Source organism: Eretmochelys imbricata, chromosome 1, assembly GCF_965152235.1.
Source record: "Eretmochelys imbricata isolate rEreImb1 chromosome 1, rEreImb1.hap1, whole genome shotgun sequence".
NCBI lineage: Eukaryota > Metazoa > Chordata > Testudines > Cheloniidae > Eretmochelys > Eretmochelys imbricata.
In genome coordinates, this window is record NC_135572.1 from 359490369 (window position 1) to 359505190 (window position 14822).

Below are 14822 nucleotides of genomic sequence, written 5' to 3' on the forward strand. Positions count from 1 at the left end.
TGATCTTGGAGGATTCCCTTGTGCCTAGGCCGAGTGTTAGCAGTGCCCCTAAAGTGCCCCCTATTTTGCCAGCCCAAGGCGAGCTCCGGACATGGGGGCCCTGCTGCCTGCTTAGCATGACGGCCTTGCTCCCCTGCCCATGTGCCTCTGGGTGGGCTTTGCTGGAGGACACAGCGAGGTGCAGGGCACTCCATCGGTTGAACTTTGGTTGCCATGGCAGCCAGTGCAGCTGTCTGAATAGAACACCTAATTTTTATCAGTTGTGCTGCTTTGAGTGTCATTTCCCCGATCTACGGTTCCCTTTTGAGAGCCTTGTGGCATGATAATTGCGGGAGGGAGGGACCCTGCATATTTAACAGCAGCTCTTGCAGCCAGCACTCCCAGGCTCCTCTCCGCGGATCCAGAGCGACCGGGCAGCGGCTGGCGCGCAGGGGGACTGCTGCCGAAATGGGCGGGGGCTGTCGTCCATGCACCAGGCCCAGATGAGCTCTGCAGTGGGGGGCAGCCATGGGGCGTGCAAGCGATCTCCGTTCTGATATGGGGAGTGGCCTGCGGCACTCAGCCTTCACCTGACCACGCTGGGGTGTTGCCTGCAGGGACCCTGGGGAGCTGGAACACTTTGAATAGTGGGGGTGCTGAGAGCCATTGAACCAAACGGTAAAGCCTGGATATGATGGAAACCACTTCAAACCGGGGGTGTGGCAGGCCCCCTGGTTCCAGCACCGATGCTGAGACCACTGGGCGGTGAATGGCTCTGTCCTGCTCCAAAACGCCTTCTCAATGCCAGTGCCGCAGCCCTCCCTGGTTCGTGAGCCCCTCTCGGGGTCCCCGCAGACCGTGGCTGGTCCAGGCACTGTCCTGAGCGAGCGTCTATTGGCCTGGAGACTGGCATCGCTTGAGGCGCCAGCTTGTTCTGTGTGCGAGAGGTGACCGCGCACGCGGGGTATTAGCTCCTTGGCAAACGACCACAATACTCCAGTTCTCCCCTGGGCTGGCCCAGGACCCCCCAGCAATAGCAGGGTTAGGACCCAGCCCCCTCTGCTCTCAAAGCAACAGCTCTGACCATGTGAGCTCCCCAGCAGCTGTTAGCATATAGGACCTATGGCCCGTACGCAAGTGGTTCTGAACTTGTCCAATAGAAGGCCGCGGTGCTGGCCATGTCGTGACTCAGCAGTAGGTAAGAAAGCAAGCACTGAGCGCAGGAGGGGACGTTCCTCTGGGCATCTGTCCAGCTTGAATTTACTCAGAGACCCAGGGGAAGGGGGTGATCTGTCACATCGCTCCCCCCGAATGCAGTCACCTGCTCTGGGGATGGGAGAGCGTGAGCAGCCTGTGTTCTGCCTGTCCCCAATTCCACCAGTCACCCCCCTCGGCCCCCATGCTCCACCAGTCCATCCTCCCCCCGGCCCCTGCATTCTGCCTGTCCCCATCCCCCATTCCACTTGTCCCCCAGTTCCCCGTCGTCCCCCTCTGCCCCCATGTTCTGCCAGTTGCCCCGGCATTCTGCCAGTCCCCCGTGGCCCCCCTCGGCCCCCACGTCCTGCCAGTTGCCCCCAGTCCCTGCATTCTGCCTGTCCCCATCCCCCCACGCTCAACCAGTCACTCCCCTCGGCCCCTGCATTCTGCCTGTCCCCGGCCCCCGTGCTCTGCCAGTCGCCCCCCTCGGCCCCCCAGCCTGGGTCCAGTTCTTTCCCCCAGTTCAGTCTTAGGGCTCGCCTACTCTGACAACGCTAAAGTGCTGTCATGGCCGCACTTCAGTGTGGCTTGTGTGGTCGCAGCGCTGGGACGGAGCTCTCTCAGCTCTCTGCAGACCCCACCGTCACGAGGGGCGCAGCTCCCAGCGCCGGGCACTGGCTACGCCGGCGCTTTACAGCCCTGAAACTTGCTGCACGCGGGGGGTGTCTTTTCACACCCCTGAGCGAGGCAGTTGCAGCGCTGTAAATTGCCTGTGTAGACAAGCCCTCAGTTGTTTCCCTGCAGTCATCTTGGGTAGGGCAGCAGGGGAGAACTGACGACAGGATTACCTCCCTCCCTCCCCTTAAATAGGATCTGCATAAGGCGGGAGTCCTTGGTCTCCCAGTTCGACACCCCCCCCCCCAGCTTCTTGTGGAAAAGTACAGAATTCAGGATGGGTTCCAGTACTCGGGGGGGGGGGGGATAACTCAGTGATTTGGCAGGTTTCAGAGTAGCAGCCGTGTTAGTCTGTATTCCCAAAAAGAAAAGGAGGACTTGTGGCACCTTAGAGACTAACAAATCTATTTGAGCATAAGCTTTCGTGAGCTACAGCTCACTTCATCGGATGCATAAAGTGGAAAATGCAGTGAGGATGTTTTTATACACACAGACCATGAAAAAATGGGTGTTTATCACTTCAAAAGGTTTTCTCTCCCCCCACCCCACTCTCTTGCTGGTAATAGCTTATCTAAAGTGATCACTTTCCTTACAATGTGTATGATAATCAAGGTGGGCCATTTCCAGCACAAATCCAGGGTTTAACAAGAACGTCTGAGGAACAGTGGGGGGGTAGGAAAAAACAAGGGGAAATAGATTATCTTGCATAATGATTTAGCCACTCCCAGTCTCTATTCAAGCCTAAGTTAATTGTATCCAATTTGCAAATGAATTCCAATTCAGCAGTCTCTCGCTGGAGTCTGGTTTTGAAGTTTTTCTGTTGTAATATCGCAACTTTCATGTCTGTAATCGCGTGACCAGAGAGATTGAAGTGTTCTCCGACTGGTTTTTGAATGTTATAATTGATGTCTGATTTGTGTCCATTTATTCTTTTACATAGAGACTGTCCAGTTTGCCCAGTGTACATGGCAGAGGGGCATTGCTGGCACAGGATGGCATAAATCACATTGGTGGATGTGCAGGTGAACGAGCCTCTGATAGTGTGGCTGATGTTATTAGGCCCTGTGATGGTGTCCCCCGAATAGATATGTGGGCACAGTTGGCAACGGGCTTTGTTGCAAGGATAGGTTCCTGGGTTAGTGATTCTGTTGAGTGGTATGTGGTTGCAACCCTGGGTTCTGAGTTCAAGCCTTGAGGGGGCCATGTAGGGATCTGGGGCAAAAATTGGGGATTGGTCCTGCTTTGAGCAGGGGGTTGGACTAGATGACCTCCTGAGGTCCCTTCCAGCCTGGATAGCCTATGATTCTCTGAGGTGACATGGTCACATGCCTCTGTAGGGCCCCTGGAGCCTTGTTCCCAGGCTGACCCACACCTTCGCAGGAAGACTAAGCTCTTTTACAAGCCCACTGTCTCTTGCTGATGGGCCGTCGGCCCTGGCCCTGTTGGGCTTTTCCATTGCTGTACCTGCCGTGTTAGCAGGGGGTGTCACCCGAAGAAGCGTAGTTGAAATACAGATCGATGGTCAGTATTCCTACCTTCGGATACACAAACAATACAGGCGCACGCTGGGTAATCACATGCAGTAAATCAGACCCTTCCCAGTGACCCCTCGCAAGAGTTGTCTTGCAGAGATCGTATCTTAATGTCCTATTCCTACCACAGCATATTTTCATCAAGAATATGGAGTATATGTCACAGGGCAGGTGCCCGCACTGAGGTCCCACGCACGGCCCTGCCGCTGTCACCTGTCCACCAGCGCTGCACCGCTGGCCGAGAGGCTGGCGCAGGGGAGCTGCCATCCTATGCCCATGCAACGCTGCAGGAAGGGGGTGCTAGGGGGATGCAGGCAGGGCAGGAGGCCCCGACCTGCCTGGGTCAGGAGCTGCAAGGCAGCGCAAGGCGTTCTCTGGGCAAGGGGACTGAGTGTCAGGGCAGAACGTGGGTATTAGCAGTGAGGCGCTGGGACGGGGGGGATCTCCCATCACTGTGGGAGCCAGGAGCAGCTTGTGACCCATTCACTGTCACCGCCTCCATCCCAGCCAGACCCTCTGAGCAGCGTTCACGCCAGTCTGCAGCTGGTATCGCCCGTCCTATCTGTGCCACTGATGGCAGCTGCCCACAGCTGGTGATCTCCGGAGCAGGAAGCTGCCAAGAAAGGCAGTGACTTTAGCAGGGGTTCTGACGCACGGGCTCCGCCCAGAGGCGGGCGCCGTGTCTGAGCCTGGGTGTCAGGCACCCCTACTGCGGGGTGCGGGCACTCTGCGGTTGTGCAGAGCGGCGAGAGTGATCGATTAACATGGCATTGCACCGGGCGGGAAGTCCGTCTGCATGGCAAACCGTAATTGTACCTTGCAGCGCTGAAAGCTACGTGTCATTCCCATTCTCATAGCTCTCTTGTGCGGTAGATCAGGGTGAGCAAGCAAACCGTGCCAGGCTTCCGAACAGACCCGCATCTGCGGCCGTCCCCGCGCGGACTGTGCGCGCTGAAGCTTACTTCTGTTGCCTCCCTGAGGCCAGTGCCGTATCGTAAGGGCTGCTCTTTGCTGGCGTCTCCCGTGTTTACAAGGGGAGCTCAGATGGGCGGGAAGCTTTGTGGTGCTGCACTGGCAGGAGAAGAGGGCCCTGGTGCAGTGTGCCCGGGGCCTCGCTCTCGGGGCTGCGCGCTCGACTGCTGGCTGAGCTCTCTTCCCACTCTCTCTGATGCTCGCGGCTATTCCGCGTCATTTAGCTAGCTCATCAGATCTCCCAAGCGACGCTGGCGCTAGCCAGGTCAGCGGGGGGTGGGCGGCCTGCCAGGGCCCCCCCGGCTGCTGCTGTTGCGAGGCCCTGGGATCACAACACTGGGAGCAGTGCTGCACGAAGCGCCAGCCACCAGCTACGTGGGGTCCCCGGGGCCCATTGCACTGTTTGCAAGCGTCTGAGCACGTGCCATGGTGCCCCGGCCACGCCCCGACGTGGGGAACCACATCCTGCAGGGTCAGCTGGAGACAGGGTGCGGGCGTGCGGCTGCTGCTGGGAAGGGCTTTGGGCTGGCAGGTGCCCAGCGGCAGTGCGGCCTGGTGAGATTTCTCCAGCCCCCTTAACCCAGAGGGGGCCAGCTGCCCATGGATGGGGCACCACCATCTGCTAGCACTTGAGTAAGGTGCGCGCGGGAGCTTCAAGCCCTGGCTCCTGGATCTCGGAGGCCAAGAGCTCCGTGCAGGGGAGGAGGCACCAGGGAAGTGACTCAGCGAAGCAAAGACGAGTCGATTAAAGGCTTGTGCGCCCCATGGCTGGGGGAGGGGAGTGGGTGCAGTGCGGGAGCAGCTGTCTGGGAGGAGAGCAGGGTGGGGCGCCAGCGGGTGAATGAAGTAAACTGAATTTAGGCCATTTTAAGTCTGAATAAAGAACATCCACATGGGGATGCATCCAATGTAGTGAGCTGTAGCTCACGAAAGCTCATGCTCAAATAAATGTGTTAGTCTCTAAGGTGCCACAAGTCCTCCTTTTCTTTTTGCGGATACAGACTAACACGGCTGTTACTCTGAAACACATGGGGTTAATACGACTTAACTGACCCGATTTGAATCACACCTTTAGTTCATGCGGATTTACTTTCCTGAATATCCCTGTGTAGACAATCCCTTAGCAATGGCTCCGTTCTCAGCCAAAGCTGCCCCGTGTGTCACGGAGCCACTGGACCGGTGCTGGGCCCCCAGCTTTGGACCAGTCTTTGGGCAGAACCTCTGTAATGTGCCAGCCCCCCGGGGTCTCACTCCTCCTCCAGGGTAGGTCACGTGGCCTCACCACTACCTGAGACTGAACCCGGGGCTCCAGCCTCCCGCTCCGCTCCGCTGGGCGAGTCCTGCCGAGATGGGCCCTGGGAGAGACAAGGCCACGGTACCGGTCGCTGTGCACTCAGCCGCATTTGCAGGGAGGCTGACGCAGCGGGATCAGGACAGCCGGGTGTATTAGCCAACGGGACACGGCCTAGGGGCCTTTGAGGCTCTTCTGCTCAGCCCAGAGCCCAGCCAAGCTGTGGTGACTCCCAGGTTCAGGCCCCCTCTCTCTGGCTCTTTCCTTCATTCCCAGGCTCATCCCCTCTCTCCTGCCTTTGTACTCGAGCTGGGGTCTGTGCCCAGCTTCCCTGCAGGGTGGTGGAGAAATCCCCGTCCCTTTGAGGCCTTGCTCGCCAGGTGTCCAGGCCTGGTGGTTGATCTTCTGGGATTTTCCCTTGATATGGGCCGGCCTTGGCCAGGCCTTTTAATGACCCATTTAGGGCACTCGGCCAGCTAGGCGCCACAGACACACCTGTGTCTCCTAGTCTGCCCTGAGAGCGAACTTAATCCTTCCCCGACCCCCCAGGGAGTCCTGCAACACGTAGAGGTAAACTGAGGCACGCAGCGGCTTCTAAACATAGAAAAACTCCCACATGGTCCCGTGGTGTTGCGGGCAGGGGCCGGTGGCAGCATCTGACGGCAGGGCCTTGGAAGCCTCCCTTCTGGTGGGCAGGGTGCTGTGGGAGCCAGCATAGAGTTTGGGGGTGCTCCAGTAGGGGGGCCCTGCGTCTCCCCCCGCTGGCCCGGCGCCAGCCCCTCCCCCCACTGTTGGCTCTCTGCGGGTGGGGACTTACGCAGCGTTCGAGGGAAGGGCATGTCTTTCGTCCCCGAGCAGCCCGCCTGCCCCGCCGATTCGTGCGCCAGGCCAGCCCCGGCAGCTGCTCCGCCCCTTGGGTCTCGGCCGGCTGGGACTGAGGGGGGGCGGGCAGGGGCTGTGTTTGGAGACACTCGTCTCCCCTCCCCGACCCTCATGGCTGCTCAGCCTGGTGCCAGAGCAGGGGCCTAGACAGCCGTTTTGGGCCCTCTGTTGGGAACACTTTGGCCTAGCGTCCAGGCGGTGCCAGTGACGGGTGCCTTGCCAGCCCCTGGTGTCCCCCCGGCTGTCTGCTTGGTGCCTGGGTCGGCGCTGATCGCTTTGCTGAGCCACGCCGGCCCCAGAGGCAGCGTGGGGCTGAGCGCAGAGCCCCGTGATTTAGAATTTCCTGGAACGTGGCTGTCCGTGGGGCAGAGGCTTTCCTTCCCAAGCGGTCGACGCGAGCCCTCGGGCGGGAGCGGCTGCGAAGCCCCAGTGGCTGAGCTGCAGCTGGGGGTGTGCTTCCCCTGGCCCTGCCCCCCCACACTCCCCCAGCCCCCCCGTCCATGCTCCTCTTGTCCCTCCTTGTCCTCCTGCCACTCGGCTCTGTGCCCGCTGGCCCCATCCCTCCCCTCCCCTCCTGCTCCCCCCCCGCTCCCCCTGCCCGCCGGCTCTGTGCCCGCCGGCCCCGCCCCTCCCTGTGCTCTCCCTGGCCGCACGCTGACCGGCCTGCCCGTCTGTGCCCGCAGGTGGAGGTGGAAGTGGAGGGCATGGACAAGGCCGGGAACTTCATTGGCTGGCTGCACATCGAGGGGGCGAACCTGTCGGTGGCCCTGGTGGAGCACGCGCTCTCCAAGGTGCACTTCACGGCCGAGCGCAGCTCCTACTACAAGGCCCTGCTGGCCGCGGAGGAGGCCGCCAAGCAGAAGAAGGAGAAGGTAAGAGACGGGGGCTGTCCCGCGGGAGAGGGGGCGTGGTCCCTTCCCTGCCTGGGCCTCTCCCGCTGCGTCCCCCAGCCCAGCCCCCCAGCTGTCCTCCCAGCTTCTTACCCTACATCCCTCCCTCCGACTCCTGGAGACCAGGCGGCTGGCACTGCCCGCCTGCGGATTGCTGAGCGGGGGAGGGCGCTGGGAACATGCCAGCATGGGTCCCAGCCCAGCAATACCCACTCGCCTGGCCTGGGGTGGGATCCCGCTCGGCTGCACCGCCACGGCCTTCTGGGGCCTGCCCGGGGGGCACTAGAGGGCAGCCTGGGGTTTGCCTCAACCAGCTGACGTGGGCAAGCTGCTGCTGCCTTGTCCCCCTGGGGAAGGCAGCCCCTTGCCCTCTGCCCTGGGGCGGCCCCTGGCCAGCAATAGGGACAGGACATGCACAACACGCGGGCCTGGTGAGGGGTCCCTGCATCCCTGGAGATCCCGGTTGTGCCCCCAGCTCCACCACGCAGCGGCAAGGCAAGAGGTCACCAGAGGGTCTAGCCGGGGAAACCTCCTTTGCTCCCAGCGTGGTGCCTTCTTAGCGGGACAGGTGCTAGGGTGTGAGCAGGCAGATGGCTCTGGGAGGGAGCGGGGCCTAGGGTTGTAGTGAGGCACTCAAGGCTCCTAGGTTCTGTTCCCAGCTCCGGCGCTGCCTCTCTGGGTAGGCCAGGTCACCACCTCTCCCCACACCTGACTCCCCTTGGGCTGGGGTGACGAACTGGGGCGTCACTCCCTCCGCTGCTCCTGGCGGCTGAGCTCAGTGCAGTCACCAGGGTGCTTTGTACCCCTCTCTCCGCCCCCAAACTCCCTGTGCACCCTCCCTTCCCCCATGTCAGGGGCTCTGTGTGCCCCCCACGTCACGGAGTCCCCAGGTGATGCTCTGGAACTGCCCCCTACGAAGCCAGATAGCACTCGGGTGCAGGACACACAGCTCACACAGCTTCCACCTTCCTGGGTCTGACCTCGGAGCATTCAGCATCCTCTGCCCCTCTGTGTGCTTCCCACAGCAAGTCCGCCCAGGCGGGGTCCTGGGGAAGCCAAAGGGTCCTGCCCCCCAACTCTGCAGTCAGACGTGACTCTCAGCCAGCCAGTAAAACAGAAGGTTTATTAGACGACAGGAACATGGTCTAACACAGAGCTTGCAGGTGCAGAGAACAGGACCCCTCAGCTGGGTCCATTTTGGGGGGCAGTGAGCCAGACAACCACGTCTGCCCTTCACTCCATGTCTCCAGCCAGCCCCAAACTGAAACTCCCTCCATCCCCTCCTCCTCTGGGCTTTGTCCCTTGAGGGCACCTGATTCTTTTGTTCTCCAACCCTTTAGCTCTCACCTTGCAGGGGGGAAGGGCCCAGGCCATCAGTTGCCAGGAGACAGAGTGTCAGCCATTTATGTACCCTGGCCCTTTGCTCTGCAACCATTACACCCCCTTATCCCACCACCTAGAGATTTAAGAAATGCTTAGGGGAAACTGAGGCATCTCTACAGTATTCAGAGGGAACATTAAGAACAGTCCCACTTCATCACACCCCATTCCTTCCCTGCCCCCATTCCTCCCCTCCCCCATGCCAGGGGCTCCATGTGCCCCTCCAATGCCTTCCTTTCCTACCTACCCCCCAGGTGTCGGCGTGTTTAAGCTGTATTGGGAGGTGGCGAGAGATGAGATGGGGGGGGGTGCTGGAAGGGGTGCGGTTCTGCTGGGATCTGTAGAGAATTTGCCGTGCCGGAGGCTGGGGCTCTGCTGACCAGACACCAGGGGCTCCATGTGGCCCTCACTCCCCCCAAACCAGTCGGGTCCTGCCGTTGATGCCCAAACACCACCAGTGGTTTGGAATTGATCTGCCGGGGCATTGGGATGGTCCCGTGTGGCCCCAGCTGGAGATCCTACGCCGCCCCCACGCCACCCCCAGCCCCTTCCCAGGCGCCATCCAGCCCCGGCGCCGCTCCGGAAGCCCCAGCGGAATCTCGGCCGGGGTGATCCAGTGGCCTGGCGGGTCCATCCCGGCGCCAAGCTCCTTCACCCCGCCGGGCCAGTCAGGGGATATGGCCGGTTCCTGCATTGACGTCTGCTGCAGCCCCGGATCCAAGCGGGTGCTCTCTGCTGCTCCGCCCCCTGCCCTGGCGGAGCCGTCCCAGCGGGGCGGTGTGGGGGCGTTGCTGCCCCACTGGGCCCCATGCAGCCCCACATGGGCTGTCAGGTAGCTCTGAAACATGCGTCTGTGGGGCAGCAACTGCCTGGGAGCCTCCCGAGTTTGGCTGTGTGCGGGGTGGGGTCCTATAAGCACCATGGGGCAGGCTCCAGTGGGGCCGCAACTAACAGTGGAAGAGCATCTGGGTTTAGTCCTTGGCCAGCCCATCAGCGTGCAAGGGGAGGGCCCAGCCCCCCATGTCCCAGCGGGAGGGCGGGCCAGGGCCGTGGGGCAGGGAAATGCCCTTCCCTGGCGTGCAGGCAAGCTGGGGGTGCTGCACGCGACCCGAGTCCCTGCACGCCTCCTTGCACGGCGAGGCTGCGGCCCGAACTGGCCGCGCTCTGGAGCACGGCTGCTGTGTTTGGCACAGCTCGTGCCCGGAGCGCCAGGGAGTCTCCCGGGTCAGAGGAGGTTTCCGGCATAGCAGCCTGCGCGTGAGCCACCAGCCACGGCCCAGCGTGAGAGCAGCCCGAGCCAGTCGCCGGTGTCAGCCGGTGTGAACACAACAACTAAAGCAGGGGTTTATTCGGCAATTAATTGTTTTATAACCCTCTTGTCTTGCTGCTACCTGCCTGACAGGCCCCATCACTCTGAATTTCTGTCAGAGGCAACGAGTGGGAAAAATCAACCCATTAAAACATATTAACACGCCAGCACTGTCCGGAGTCCCGTGCTGCTCTCCCAGCCCCCAGGAGCCCCGCAGCCAGGGTCAGCCAGGTGACCTGGTCCTGCCGGATGCCTCCCAGCTCTCCTGGGCGGCGGGGAACGAGAGGGGACGCCCTAGAGACGCAGGAAATGCTGAATGGGATGGGTGAGATCAGGGATTCCCGGCCCTGTGTGTTGTCGGACAAGAGCAAGGGGGTGTGGAGCGAAACGGACAGCGGCACCTTCAGAGTTGAGCCGAGTTAGCCTGTGGAACTGTGACGAAGCAGGACTGTTCTTAATGTTTCCTCTGAATGGTGTGGAGGTGCCCTTGTGGCTTAGTACACGCAGCACTTATTAGGCTTTTAAAGCTAAGCAGACAATTCTGGTGCTTGTATTTTGCCTGTTGCTAGTGTGTGGCTGGGAAAGGGCGTCGCAACTCTGTCTGATCAGGGTGAGATCCTAGCCAGGGCACAAGGAGAGCATGAAGGGGATTTGATTGTGTTACCTACTGAGGGTGTGGTAACCTGTAGCAAGAAGGAAAAGATTCCTGAACTTGTGTGTGGCAAAGGGAAGGAGAATGCTTCTGACCTTTTATCTCGGAAGTCTGTAAATTTGCCTGAAAGGGGATTGTGTAGGAATCCGCCTGATGGGCCATAGGTAATTGTGGATGTAAGTGAGACCCAGAAAGAGTCTGTTGTTGCTCAGGAAAGTGTTCCTCTAGAGCACGCCCTAGGTAAAGAGGGTAAGAGCAGAATTTCTGTGAGGGGTGAATTGTTGCATAGAAAAGCCCTAGGGAAAGGAATCCTCATGGAGTCTTTGCAAGCAGTTTACTGCCACTGAAGGGTGTGAAAGTGATTTAATCCAGAAAGTTTCAGTTCCTAACGGCCAGAAATTTTCTGTTGTGAATGGATCCACTGACTGTCCTGTTGAAGGATCCAGTGTGGATAGCTTTGAGAAGGTCTCAGATGGAGTGAAAGCTGTTAAGAAAGTTAAACAGTCCTCTAACCAAGTGGCTGTGTTTGGCCAGCTTGTTGGGGAGAAGACCCAATCCCAGTTTGACCCCCTGGGGTTTTGGGGTGGCCAAAGGGCACGGGCCGCATAAACCTTCCCACATGCGGCCTGCGAGTGCTATCGACCACCCGTGACCTAAGGGAGGGCATGAAACTGGAAGGGCCTGGTGTAACTCCCACCAAGGAATGGGAGAGATGCTGGGGCGTCCATGGGAACGTTGGTGGCTTCGAACTTCCCCAGGTCACTGGCTAAAGTGACCCCGCTCAGTTTGGTCTCGAAGGGGGGAGAGATGTGACGAAGTGGGACTATTCTTAATGTTTCCTCTGAATAGTGTGGGGGTGCCTCAGTTTTCCCTATGCAGTTCTTAATTATCTAGGTGGTGGGGTAAGGGTGTATGATCACTGCAGAGCCCTAGAGGGCAGGTGTGTGCAGGAGTCTGGACACAGAGAATGGCCGACACCCTGTTTCCTGGCAACTGGTGGCTTGGTCCCTCCCCCCCACCCCCTGCAAGGTGAAAGCTGAAGGGTTGGAGAACAAAGGGATCCGGTGACATCCTGGCCAGGGAAAGGGACAAAGCCCAGAGGAGGAGGGGCTGGAGGGGGAGTCAGTTTGGGGCTGGCTGGGACATGGAGTGAAGTGCAGACGGGGTTGTCTGGCTCACTGCCCCCCAAAATGGACCCAGCTGAGGGGTCCTGTTCTCTGTACCTACAAGCTCTGTGTTAGACCATGTTCCTTGTCGTCTAATAAACCTCTGTTTAACTGGCTGGCTGAGAGTCCCGTCTGACTGCGGAGTTGGGGGGCAGGACCCTCTGGCTTCCCCAGGAGCCCTGCCTGAGCGGACTCGCTGTGGGAAGCGCACGGAGGGGCAGAGGAGGCTGAATGCTCCGAGGTCAGACCCAGGAAGGTGGAAGCCGGGTGAGCTGTGTGTCCTGCAGACAGTCTGCTCCCAGAGAGGAGACTTCCCCAGAGTCCTGCCTGGCTTCATGGGGAGCAGCTCCAGAGCAGCGCCCGGGGACTCCGTGACAGGAACTCAGTGTTGCAAGATGTTGGGAGGCTGGGAGCCGAGCAGGACTCAAGGAGCGTGTGGGTATTGGGTAACAAGGACATCCAGAGCTCAGGCAGCGGGCGGCAAAGCAGCCCAGCTGGGCACACTGTCTTGCAGGGGTTGGCTGGCGTTCCAGTGAACAGAGCTGCGTGGCTTGAGGTTTTAAATACCATCCGCCATTGTGGGTATTGGCAGGTGAAGGTGGGAGACAGCGGCTGGAACAGAGCCGGAGGGGGAGCCCAAGAGGGCAGAGCGCCTGGCCAAGTGAGTTTGGTGTTGGTTTAGTTCATAAGCAGAGAGGGGCGTGTTAGGGGAAGGGGGGACAGGGCAGCCATGAGATGTGAACCACAGGGATCTTCCAAACAGTCCTAACGCTTAAAGTAGGTCACTTGTTTGTCCCAGGTCAGGTCTGGAGTCCCCACCTCGTCTACTGCTTTTAGACCATTGGCCCATCTAGTCCAGCGTCAGGCCTCCGCAGGGTACCGCGTGGCCTGTACTGCAGGGCTCATGGGGGGTGAATGAATTCCATGTAGTTTGGCCTAAACTAACCTCGTCACTTACCAGCTACCGCTGGGAGCAAGCAGGCGGGGTTTCATGAACCCCACCAAGCGGGCAGCTGTCTGAGCCAGAGATTGAGGGAATGCGCTGCGCTGCCAAGGCACTATTCATGCCGCAAACAAGCAGGCAGGCTCAAAAGCTGCCCAGTCAGGTGGGCTGCATACGCACGCTCTCCCGAGCCATGCCGTGCCCTACGGACGCGAAGGCCACTCACAGCACGCACCGTCTAGGTCTGCCAGGCACGGAACGATCCACAGCCGGGAGCTGAAAAGGGCTGATCGGGGTGGAGGAGGGTGTTCTGTGAACGGAGAGAGGAACATCCCATGGCTCGCTTGGATCCCCAAGTGCCTGCCTTGTGACGGCGGGACGCACCGGACGAGATTCTGGTGCTGATGGGAAGGGGAAAGTGACATCTACGTACATAGCTTCAACCCCTCCGAAACGCCCCCTCTGCAGAACACCCAGCCCGCGCCGGGGTTCAGGGAGTGGGCAGCGAGCCTCCCGCGTTCAAGGGAAGCCCCCGTGGTGCGTGGAGCCAGCTAGCCGTCTTCTAGGCTTAATTGAATGTGCTCTGTTGGGAGTGCTTTGCAAGCAGCATGCAGGGCCCCTGGGGATCCAGCCAGCAGTCCACTTAATTCTTTCATTAATTACATCCAGGGCTGATTCAGCAGCTGGGGGAGCATGCGGGGAGCTCACATGACAGTGTGCGTACTCTGATAAGCAGGGGCCAGCGCGCCTAAGTCCCCCTTTATCCCCTCATGTGTGAGAGCTGAGCTTGAGATCAAGTGACCCACAGCACAGGCTAGCTGCTGTAGGATCGCATGGGTTACCCAGAGTGCCACCACTCCCTAGCCCAGCTTGGGGAGCGGGCAGAGGCTGCTGCCTCCTGAGTGCCCCCTGGTCCCCAGCATTGTCCGGCTGCCCCCCCGGTTCCCAGCCCACTGGAGAGGCTGGCAGACCTCACATGTGCTGGGAGTTCACTTGTCAGAAAGCAAACGAGTGAATCCTGCACGCTGTGTCCCTGCCCTGGGCTCGCCGCCTGCGGCTTCTCTTCTCTCCATGGTGCTACGTGTTCCCTATGCTTGATCTCTGTCCCTTTGCGGGGTCCCTGCAGCCACCATTGTCTGCACCCCGGCTCCAGGCTCCCGCAGCCTTGGCTGGGGCAGGCGGAGAGATGCTGAACAGTGCCCAGCAGAGTGAGCTGCTCCCCTGGCCGGGGAGGGCCGGGCCTGCTCGGTCTCTGCCCCCTTGCCTGGGTGCTTGCTGCGGGCAGACCCCGGCCCCTCTGGGCTGGCAGCGCCGGGCAGCACACACCAGTGCCACCCAGCTAAATGTGCCACTGGTGACTGACGGCAGCAGTGATTTGCAAAAGGAGCAGGAGGTGAGAGCGGAGACGGTTGATTTAGCCTGGATACCAGCAAACCCCGTGGCAGCGAGACGCTCCGGGCTTGGGCATCATCTCCCCAGGGGCTGGGAAGCCCCAATGCCCGGGACACTTTGTAACAAGGCAAAAGGCTGGAGCATGTGTGGGGGGAGCAGCCCTGTGCTGGCCTCCAGACCGGATGATCCTAGAGGGCTGTCCTGTTCCCTGCTGCCTTCCGCTCGCTGCAGCCCCGGCCTAGGGGCCTCTCTGCTGGGTTACAGGCTGGCCAGGATCCAGACAAGGAGCAGCTCGAGGTGCAGTGCCCAAGCACGGCAGGGGCAGAGCAGAGTCTAGCCAGCGCTCATGTCAATCTGTGTCGGCCTGGGGTGGGCATCCCGCATCGCTCCGCCCTGTCCCTGGGAGGAGAGCCGCCTTCAGGGGCAGTCCGAGTCCCACCAGCCCCGGCACAGGCACTGAGAATCCAGGTAAATCAAATCCCCAAATCGTCCAGGCCAGATCCTCAGCTGGTGGAGCCCTGCCATTGTACGCCAGCGGAAGGCCTGCCCGCCCAGGCCAGTC

General features: G+C 60.3%; 1 protein-coding gene across 1 annotated transcript in view; it reads left to right on the top strand.

The window, feature by feature from the left end:
- Positions 1 to 14822, top strand: part of SND1 (staphylococcal nuclease and tudor domain containing 1) — a 501059-nt gene that overhangs the window by 469453 nt on the left and 16784 nt on the right. The window contains exon 17 of the mRNA XM_077837914.1: positions 7212 to 7400. Within this exon, the coding sequence (XP_077694040.1) occupies positions 7212 to 7400 (189 nt within the window). The remainder of the gene's footprint in view (positions 1 to 7211; positions 7401 to 14822) is intronic.